The 10,780-nt window shown below is 45.5% G+C and overlaps 1 protein-coding gene across 1 annotated transcript; it reads right to left on the minus strand.

The window, feature by feature from the left end:
• Positions 1-202: 202 nt before the first annotated feature.
• On the minus strand, positions 203-8,278 carry LOC117373102 (xanthine dehydrogenase/oxidase-like). Its single transcript, XM_033968957.2, has 10 exons — positions 8,123-8,278; positions 7,767-7,848; positions 7,416-7,511; positions 6,590-6,793; positions 6,465-6,517; positions 5,562-5,676; positions 5,406-5,471; positions 754-942; positions 453-620; positions 203-266 (listed from the first exon to the last, which is right to left on the minus strand). Exons 3-10 carry the CDS (start codon positions 7,446-7,448, stop codon positions 216-218), a joined length of 879 nt encoding a protein of 292 aa, XP_033824848.2. The 5' UTR covers positions 7,449-7,511; positions 7,767-7,848; positions 8,123-8,278; the 3' UTR covers positions 203-215.
• Between the last annotated feature and the right edge of the window lie 2,502 nt (positions 8,279-10,780).

Genomic DNA, 10,780 nt, shown 5'->3' on the forward strand with positions numbered 1-10,780 from the left:
CTTAAGTTTTGAATATTTTTTCCTCAGTTACACATTGCAAAGATTTTATACAATGAAAATTAATGTGACACAGTAAAGGGTTAAATCGAAGTCAGATTTAGATTCAGCATCGAATATTAGCCTAATCAAAAATATTACAGTCTTCTCTTTAGAGGATCAGCACTGGTCAGGCCCAGTCCTGTGTGAGTTCTGGTTCAGTCTGGTGTTAGTCTAGTTCAGACCAGAACAGCCCAGGGTTTGTAGGTCCCAGGTTCAGCCACAGGGCACTGAGGACAACAGAGCAGGGTTAGACCAAGGTTAGGTTTACACCCAGTTTAGATCCAGTTTAGACCCAGTTTAGGCCCAGGTTAAACCAAGGTTAGACCGGGTTTAGATAAGTGTGTAAGTCATGTGTAAATTTGTACACATGCTTTATGATATAATGATATATACCAAATAGAATTATGTAATACCATTTTGGTGAAGCGGTCGGCACATGCCGTGCGAATCCTTTCTGCTGTGGCCGGACTGTCCAACCGGAATGGACCGCTCAGCCCTGCCTCCATACGCGCTGCAGCAATTGCATCTTTCAGTGCAAAAAACACTGAAGCAGCGAGAAACAGAGGTGGCTCACCCACTGCCTGGAAAAAAAGGGAAACATGTCATTCAGACAATCTCCAAAACCACAAAGACCAGTCAGTCAGTCCCAATATGGTCCCAGGTCAAATTTTGGTTTACACCCGGTTCAGACCCAGGTTAGTCCTGTGTTAGTACCTTAGAGGAGTAGAGTGCCTTGTCATTGGGTGCGTCCCTGAGCAGAGATACTTGTAGCTGTGTGGGAATGTCTCCAAACCCTGGGATCTTGTAGGTTCCCGGTCCTCGGGTCAGAAGAACCCCATCTGGACTGTAAAGGAGCTGCTCAAGGGTGAAGAGACCAATTCCCTGCATGAACGCACCCTCCACCTGTGAAACACACACATTTGTTTATATATAAACCACCCTCCGCGGGTGGTCTCATCCCCTCTTTTTACACGCTCGGGACCTCTACCAGAGGCCTGGGAGCTTGAGGGTTCTGCGCAGTATCTTTGCTGTTCCAAGTACTGCACTTTTCAGGACTGAGATGTCTGATGTTTTTCCTGGGATCTGCTATAGCCACTCCTCCAGTTTGGGGGTCACTGCCCCAAGTGCTCCAATGACCATGGCACCACTGATACCTTCACCTTCCAGGCCTTCTCCAGCTCTTCTTTGAGCCCCTGCTACTTCTCTAGTTTCTCATGTTCCTTTTTCCTGATGTTCCCATCACTTGGTTCTGCGATGTCCACCACAACGGCTTTGCTCTGTTGTTTATCTACCACCACAATGTCCAGTTGGTTCACCATCACCATTTTGTCAGTCTGTATTTGGAAGTCCCACAGGATCTTGGCTCAATCATTCTCCACTACCTTTGGAGGTGATGTTTCCCACTTTGATCTCGGACTTTCCAGTCCGTACTGTGCACAGATGTTTCTGTACGCTATGTCCGCCACTTGGTTACACCGCTCCATGTTTGCTTTCCCTACAGCATCTTACACCCTGCAGTTATGTGCTGGATTGTCTCAGGGGCCTCTTTGCACAGCCTACACCTTGGGTCTTGTCTGGTGTGGTAGATCTGTCCCGAGCATCTCTATCAGAGGCCTGTGAGCTTGAGGGTTCTACGCAGTATCTTTGCTGTTCCTAGTACATTTCTGAACGGAGATGTCTGATGTTTTTCCTGGGATCTGCTGTAGCCACTCCTCCAGTTTCACTGTCTTAAGTGCTACGATGACCACGGGCATCACTGATGCCTTCACCTTCCAGGCCTTTTCCAGCTCTTCTTTGAGCCCCTGGTATTTCTGTTGTTTCTCTTGTTCCTTTTTCCTGATGTTCCCATCACTTGGTTCTGCAAAGTCCACCACAGCGGCTTTGCTCTGTTTATCCACCACTACAGCATCCGGTTGGTCCATCACCATTCTGTCAGTGTGTATGTGGAAGTCCCACAGGATCTCCGGTGCACGCTGCACGCTGCACGCTGTTGATATGCGCTGCGAAAAGTAGCAAAAAAGTTAGATAAACAGGCTGTATCTAACTTCACCACTGCCTAAATCCATCACAGAATCTGTGCCGTCAGATTGGGAAAGTTTTAACTCTCTGTCCTGGATAAAAACTGTGACTCTTCCCGAAGTGCCAGCTAACCGGTAAGCTAATCAGCTGCTAGTGCTTGTTTGGCTAGACAGCGGCTACTGGGCAGCGACACGACTTGTGAACTACGGGAAAGAAACGGGACGATGCACGGACATTGAAACTCACCATGGCCAGCGGGTTCAGCCTTGGGCTGAAAACCCTGCACCTCTGAAACAACTTGACGGCCCGTGTGAATGAACTTACAGGGTAAAGGTGTCTATCTCAATCAATGAACATGGAAGATATACAGAAATCACTGCAACGGATGACTGAAGACATCGCTAACATTTCGAAACAGCAGAAACAAATTGTGGAACTAATGTTTGAAATAAAAATGCTAAAGCAACAAAATGAGGAGAAGGACAAAAAAATACTGGCGCTTGAAGAAAGAGTGGCGGATATGGAACAGTACTCACGAATTAATGATGTCGTTATCACCGGACTTAACTCCAAGCCCCGCACCTACGCAAGAGCGGCTGCGACTGCGGAGACGGAGCCGACACAGCCGGACCTGGACTCCATCGAACAACAGGCGATCTCTTTTTTGGACAACAAAGGGATCACTATTGACTCTAGGGACATTGAAGCATGTCACTTATTGCCAAAAAGAAACAGCCAGACTAAGCCAGCGATCATACTGAGGTTTGTAAACCGTAAGCAAAAAAATGTACTCATGAAACAGGGGAAGAAGTTAAAGGGGACGAATGTGTACCTGAACGATCATTTAACGAAAAGAAATGCAGACATTGCCAGAGAAGCTAGATTTCTAAGAAAACAGAGCAAAATTCAGTCAACTTGGACATTTAATTGTAAAGTATTCATTAAACTACTAGGATCTGAAGGCATGGAAGCTCTGCCTGCTCACTTATAAGGCCGCTCTGCGGAAAGCCCGAACCAGATACTATTCAAATCTAATAGAAGTAAACAAAAATAACCCCAGATTTCTGTTCAGCACTGTAGTCAGGCTGACAAACTCCCACACTGCTAATGAGTCTCTTATCCCCTCGAACATTAGTTGTGATGACTTTCTTCACTTCTTCGATTACAAAATTACAACCATTAGAGACAAAATCAACAAAGCTACTCCAAAAATCAGCTCTGAGCTAATCCAGTCTGTAATACCAATATCCCACATGGATCCTCTAATAATATTAAATAAATTTACTCCTGTTGATGAGGTGGAGATTACCTCAGCCATCATGTCGTCAAAACCATCAACCTGTTTGCTCGACCCTATTCCAATCAGACTCCTCAAAGAAGCCCTCCCCCTAATAATAGATTCCATCCATAACATAATAAATATGTCGTTAGAAAATGGCTACGTTCCTCAGTCCTTTAAGTATGCTGTGATTAAACCCCTTTTGAAAAAACCTAACCTAAATCCTGATGAACTAGTCAACTATAGACCTATCTCTAATCTTCCCTTCCTCTCAAAAATTCTAGAACGAGTGGTGGTGAAACAGCTCTGCCGCCACCTGCAGGACAATAATATATTTGAAATATTCCCATCTGGATTCAGAGCTCACCACAGCACAGAGACTGCACTGCTTAAAGTAACAAATGACTTACTACTAGCTGCTGATAACGGGCTGGCTTCAGTCCTGGTCCTACTGGACCTCAGTGCAGCGTTTGACACCATTGATCACAACATTCTACTGCAGAGGTTAGAATGTGACATTGGAATCAGAGGGACCGCCCTCAAATGGTTTAAATCCTATCTATCAGATAGGTACCAGTTTGTTAGTATAAACCAGAGCACCTCTCCCTGTTCTAAAGTAGCCTGTGGTGTTCCACAAGGATCTGTGCTTGGTCCAATCCTATTTACTCTGTATATGTTGCCATTGGGAAACATTATCAGAAAACATGGCATTAATTTTCACTGCTATGCTGATGACACTCAGCTGTACTTATCAATGAAACCAAATCAGACTGATCAAATAGATAAACTCAGTGCCTGTGTGAAGGACATCAAAACCTGGATGACCTTGAATTACCTGCTCTTAAATCCTGAAAAAACAGAGGTCATTGTCGTTGGTCCCAAAAGTCAAAGAGATTCTCTGTCAGACCAGATAATCTCACTCGACAATGTGAGTATAGCTTCTAGCCCTACTGTAAAAAATCTTGGAGTCCTATTTGATCAAAATCTCTCATTCACAGCCCATATAAACATAGCTTGTAAAACTGCATACTTTCACCTGCGAAATATAACTAAAATTAGAAATATTTTACCTAAAAACGATGCTGACTCAACTCAACAAAACTCATCCATGCATTTGTTACTTCCAGACTTGATTACTGTAATTCTCTGCTCGCCGCCTGCCCCAAAAGTACTGTAAGGAGCCTCCAGTTGGTCCAAAATGCAGCGGCCAGAGTCCTAACAGGAACTAAAAGAAGAGACCACATCAGTCCTGTACTAGAATATCTGCACTGGCTTCCTGTCGAGCTTAGAATCAAATTCAAAGTCCTCCTCCTGACATACAAAGCCCTAAACGGTATGGCCCCATCCTATCTGCAAGATGCTATTGTCCCGTACCAGCCAAACAGTAGGAGAAACTAGCTGGGGGAAGTATGGCAACCTGAGCACTATCCTCTGCTTTGTCCTATTTTCTCATCAGCAATGTTATTCACATGTTGTCCCCTGTCCCACTCCCCCTGTGGAGTGTAACTCTTTCAGATGCCCCGATGACAGCTGGATCCTCTCCTCCTCCCCACCTGGCCGCCCTCCTTGCCTGGCTCTCATCCTCCTCGCCCGGCTCTCCTCCTCCTCGTCTGGTCTTCCTCCTCCTCGCCTGGCCGATTTTTCTTGTTTTGTCAGATTTTTCCTGTTGTTTTGTTTTTGTGCGTAGGCAGCACGGTGGCTGAGTGGCAACACTCATGCCTCACAGCAAGAGGGTTTGGTTGGATCCCCGGATTGCCCAGGCCTTTCTGTGTGTAGTTTTTCATGTTTCTCCCCGTGCCTGGATGGGTTTCCTCCAGGTACTCCGGTTTCCCCCATCAACCAAAACATGAAAGCCCTTCGAGACAACTGTTGTTGTGATTTTGGGCATTACAAAAATAAATGAATTGAATTGAATTTTGAGTTATTTTTTGTTTATCGCATTCCACATGTGTCATTCATAGTTTTGATGCTTCAGTGAGAATAATCATGTAATGAATGAACATTAAATAAAAAAGATTATATAGACATAATGAACACAGCTCCACATACAGGTCATAGATAAACCTACCTGTCCGATGTCTAAAGCAGGATTCAGACTGTTGCCCACATCCATCACAATCGTGCTGCTCAGATTCTGTACAGAAACATGACAACGATATTTGAAATGAAACACATGACAATTAGAACAATATTGAAATGGGATTTGAAATGACTCAGTGCAAACCTTATGCGTCCCGGTTAGACAGTCGATCTCCACTTCGCTGCAGCACACACCGTAAGTGAAATAGTTAAACGCACGCCCCGAGTTTGTCTCAAAATCATATCCCAGACCTGGAGTCCTGGTAATTTGGACATAAAATTATATAGTGTTTAATTCATGCAGTTGGGGTTAGGGGTTAGAGATCACTTCTGTGTTTAGAAACTCTAACCCCCAGGGGTCAATCCTGGGATCCCTTCTGTTCAATCTCTACATGCTGCCATTAGGCCAGTTTGCACACATCAATATTGTATCCTACTAAAATTATGCAGATGACACTCAGATCTATGTCTTACTAGCAACAAGTGAATATGGACCAGTGGATTTACTCTGCCACTGTATCTAACAAATCAGTGTGGATACAAGATACCAGTAAATTAAACTATTGTAATGGATCGCTAACTAGCCTCTCCAAACAAGCGTTAAGACAATTCAGTCATAGCTGCGCATATGACTAAAAGGTTTTTATTCTTCACTGTTCTCTTTTAATGTTAAATTAATGATGATTAGTTATGTTTTGAATTGCCTTGCTTAAATCAAATGCTGTCACTGGAAGCATTTACATCTCATTTCAAACTAAATACCAGAAAAGATTTCTTTATTTTAATAGATTCAATTAGATTAAGGGGTAAGATTAGGTTACTCTGGTCTTTCTAAAGAATCTATTCAACTGAGTATCGTTGAACTTTAAAGTGTGTTCTTTATGACATATTTATCCCATGAAATAAAATAAACCTGAGTATGTCATGATTCACTTTCCAACCTCGACCCTAACCCTAACCCCTAACCCCTAACCAGAACCCCTAATCCTAACTGAACCTATGACATTTCTTTATTATATTTTACATTTTATACAGAATAGTGTCTGACCTGTAGAAGCCGTTAGCGCTCAGATTCACTCTGTCAAAATATGCCGCCTTCACCTGCAACAAGACCTGTCTTAGTCCTGGTTTAGACCTGATTCAGTCGTGGTTCAGGTTTATTTCAGTCCTTACCCAGCTCTCCCAGGCACCCTGTGGGTCCCGGTCCTTGTAGGGCTGTAGTCTCTGACCAAGGATCTCACAGGCATTGAGCACCGCAGCTCCATTCAGGTCTGAGGACACCGAAGCTGCGGTGGGACTGGTGTTGGCCACAGAGTGAGAACTTGTCTCACAAACATGGATCTTTGTCACAGGAATGCCCAGAGCTCTGCTGCACACCTGTGGAGAAAGAGAGGTCAGACCTGTTCCAGACCTGAGCCATGGACTGTATAAAGAAGTGGACAGAGAGAGTGAGATGTCACCCAGTGTTCAGCTCCTAATTATGCTCGCTGAGGCTAGTAGTCAAAGCAGTTAATGTGGAGCCCAGTTCCATATTTGGAAATCCAACCGCAACTGTCATAGCAAACAAAAGACTCAGGAGCAAGGCTGTTGAAGGTAATGCCCCTTTCCACCTACACCACTGGTTTGGCAGAGAGCAGGCGTGTAGTAAGGCTGTCAATTAAGCCTGTTGCTAATGCTAGTGGCAGCAGCCTTGGAGAAAGAACCTGATTGGTCTGTTATGTATATTCATATCTTGTTTTAGGGACCAAACAGTGAAATGAGAAACCCCAGGTAGAGTGGGTTAAGACCAACATTTTAAGGCCAGAATGACGAATCTGTAAACAGCAGTTACAGAAATAAAAGTGAAGTGGAGCCAGAGTCGACAGAGGAATAGTGAAATGTGCCCATGTTAATTTTGTGTTTGGAACTTGGCGGATTAGCCAACGGGTTAGCTATGTCCATTTATATATAGATTATGATCAGGTCCTGGTCAGGAGGACTTTACTGGTCTGATTTGTACCTGGATCATCTTGGTGTGAAGTCCCTGGCCCATCTCAGTCCCTCCATGAGCCACAAGAACCGAGCCATCGGTGTAAATGTGAACCAGAGCTCCGGCCTGAAACCACAACAAGAACTCGACTTAGACCATGGACTCAACCTGGATGAAATCAGAACTAAACCAGCCCTAAACCGGCACTAAAACGTGACTTAACCGGGACCAAACCAGGACTAAACCGTGAGTAAACCGTGAATAAACTGTGACTAAACTGTGACTAAACTGAGACTAAACCGGCACTGAACCGGGTCCAAACCAGAATGAAATCAGGACTAAATACATGAGAACTAGAATCACTGGCTGAACAGTACCGACCTGATTGAGGAAGACCACGTTGAAAGCAATGCCAAACTTTGTAGGAACCACAGCCAGACCCCGTTTTGTCCAGCGGTTCTGCCTGAAACCAGAACACACCGGATTAGTTTTTATGATCCAAATCCAACAAGACCAGACCATCAGTTGAACTTGTTTTTTTTCTATTATTGACTTGAACCAAGAACTCGTTACAACACAAATAAGCTTTTTAACTTTGCCCTCTTTGCTTTTTTTTTGCCCTCATCTGTATTAAAGATCATGTCTATACAATGTTCTGATGTCATCTGAAACTCAGCAATCGAACCTGGTCAGTACCGCCTTAAGTCACTTGATCTCTGATAGGACACGGTCAGTACCTGTTGAAGTCATGGATCTGAGTCCGTCTCTCGTGGATCTTGGCTCTGTCCAAGCACTCGTCCCAGCAGCGCCGCAGTGTGAAACTCTCCAGCACCTGGTTATATGGCGTAAGGTCGCCCTCGGAGTACAGGTTAAGCTCTCGGATCTAAACCAGACAAGAACAGATCACAACCAGGAATAAACCAGGTCTAAACAAGGACTAAATCAAGACTAAACCAGGTCTAAACTGCCTAAACCAGGAATAAACCAGGTCTAAAGCAGGTACAAACCAGATCTAAACCAGATACAAACTAGATCTATAACCCGTCTAAATCAGGTTTAAAGCTCAGACAAGACTGAAGTCATAGTCTTTAGCCCACAGAAACAGAGAAAGTGTCAGCAGTCACCTCCAGTCTCTCTCTCCAAAACCTTCAAATCAGACTAGAAATCTAGGGGTAATAATGGACTCAGACTTGAACTTTAAAAGCCACATCAAATCAAGAACATCTGCAGCTTTTTACCATCTAGAAAACATTGCAAAAATCAAAGGTATATTGTCAAAACCAGACTTAGAGAGACTTATCCATGCATTTGTCTCCAGTAAGTTAGACTACTCTTAAAGGCCTGCTCACTGCTCGGTTCCTGACTAGAACCAGGAAGTACTTCACACATATGTCCTGCGCTCAGGTCCCTGGCTCCTGTGACTCAGAGAATAGACTTTAAAGCAACTCTGCTTGTGTAAATGTCTCTCCATGGCCTAACATCAAAGTACATCTCCCACACGTTAGTGCCATATGAACCATCTCACACTCTGGGCACCAGCAGGAGGCTGGTCCCTGAAGTTCTCAAAGTCAGGACTAAACATGGGGAATCAGTGTTTCAGTTTTGTGCAGCTAAAACCTGGAACATTGTTCCTGAAGCTGTGAGACAGGCCTCTACTTTGACTATGTTTATATCCAGGCTCAAAACAGTTCTGTTTAGCTGTGCAGACGACTGAAAGGGTTTTATTCTGCACTGTTCTCCTTTAATATTATTTTTATGATGATTATTTGTGATTAATTATGTTTTGATTTGTTGTATTTGATATAATGTCTTTTTTATTCTGTAACGCACTGTGTATTACCTTGTGTACGAATTGTGCTGTACAAATAAAGTTGCCTTATCTTAGCTGTGCATATGACTGAAAGGTTTTTATGTCACAATCCGCATTTTCCATGCTGTGTTTTGTATCCTGCCCTACCCCTCCCCTACCTGCCGGAGCTGGGCTGAGTCCTGTCCCCTCCCGTACACACCTGCAGCCCATTAGCGTAATCACCACCACCTGCTGTCGTGGATAAGAGGGAATGATGTCAAACGGAGGGCTAGGCCCTATATGTAGTATTCAGGACTAGCAGGTACCAGAATAAACAGGAGAGAGGCTGGACATAAATTTAACAAATTTATTTAACAAGGTGGCGCCCCTAAAATACTTAAGGCAAGCAATTGGCCATTCAGTAAAGGCAGGTAAAGTGTCCAGTGCTATTCCACATCAGAGTATCCATCCATTTTCTTCCGCTTATCCAGGGCCGGGTCGCGGGGGCAGCAGTCTAAGCAGGGACTCCCAGACTTCCCTCACCCCAGACACGTCCTCCACCTCCTCTGATGGGACCCCAAGGCGTTCCCAGGCCAGAGAGACATAGTCCCTCCAGTGTGTCCTGGGTCTTCCCCGGGGCCTCCTCCCGGTGGGACATGCCCAGAACACCTCCCTAGGGAGGCGTCCAGGAGGCATCCTAAGCAGATGCCCGAGCCACCTCAACTGGTTCCTCTCGACGTGTAGGAGCAGCGGCTCTACTCCGAGCTCCTCCCGTGTGACCGAGCTCCTCACCCTATCCCTAAGGGTGCGCCTGGCCACCCTGTGGAGGAAACCCATTTCGGCCGCTTGTATCCGCGATCTTGTCCTTTCGGTCATTACCCAGAGCTCATGACCATAGGTGAGGGTAGGAACGTAAATTGAGCGGTAAATCGAGAGCTTCGCCTTTGGGCTCAGCTCCTTCTTCACCACAACGGACCGATACAGCGACCGCATCACTGCAGACGCTGCACCGATCCGCCTGTCAATCTCATGCTCCATCCTTCCCTCACTCGTGAACAAGACCCCGAGATACTTGAACTCCTCCACTTGAGGCAGAGACTCACCACCCACCCGGAGAGGGCAAACCACCTTTTTCCGGTCGAGAACCATGGCCTCGGATTTGAAGGAGCTGATAATCATCCCAGACACTTCACACTTGGCTGCAAACCGCCCCAGTGCCTGCTGCAGGTCCTGGCTCGAAGAAGCCATCAGGACAACATCATCTGCAAACAGCAGAGATGAAATCCTGTGGTTCCCAAACCAGACCCCCTCCGACCCCTGGCTGTGCCTAGAAATTCTGTCCATAAATATAATGAACAGAACCGGTGACAAAGGGCAGCCCTGGCGGAGTCCAACATGCACCAGGAACAGGTCTGACTTACTGCGATGCGAACACAGCTCCTGCTCCGGTCATACAGGGACCGGACAGCCCTTAGCAAAGGGCCCCGGACCCCATACTCCCAGAGCACCCCCCAAAGGACACCACGAGGGACACGGTTGAATGCCTTCTCCAGATCCACAAAACACATGTGGACTGGTTGGGCATACTCCCATGAACCCTCAAGGA

This window comes from Periophthalmus magnuspinnatus, chromosome 7 (genome assembly GCF_009829125.3).
Source record: "Periophthalmus magnuspinnatus isolate fPerMag1 chromosome 7, fPerMag1.2.pri, whole genome shotgun sequence".
NCBI classification, from domain to species: Eukaryota; Metazoa; Chordata; class Actinopteri; order Gobiiformes; family Gobiidae; genus Periophthalmus; species Periophthalmus magnuspinnatus.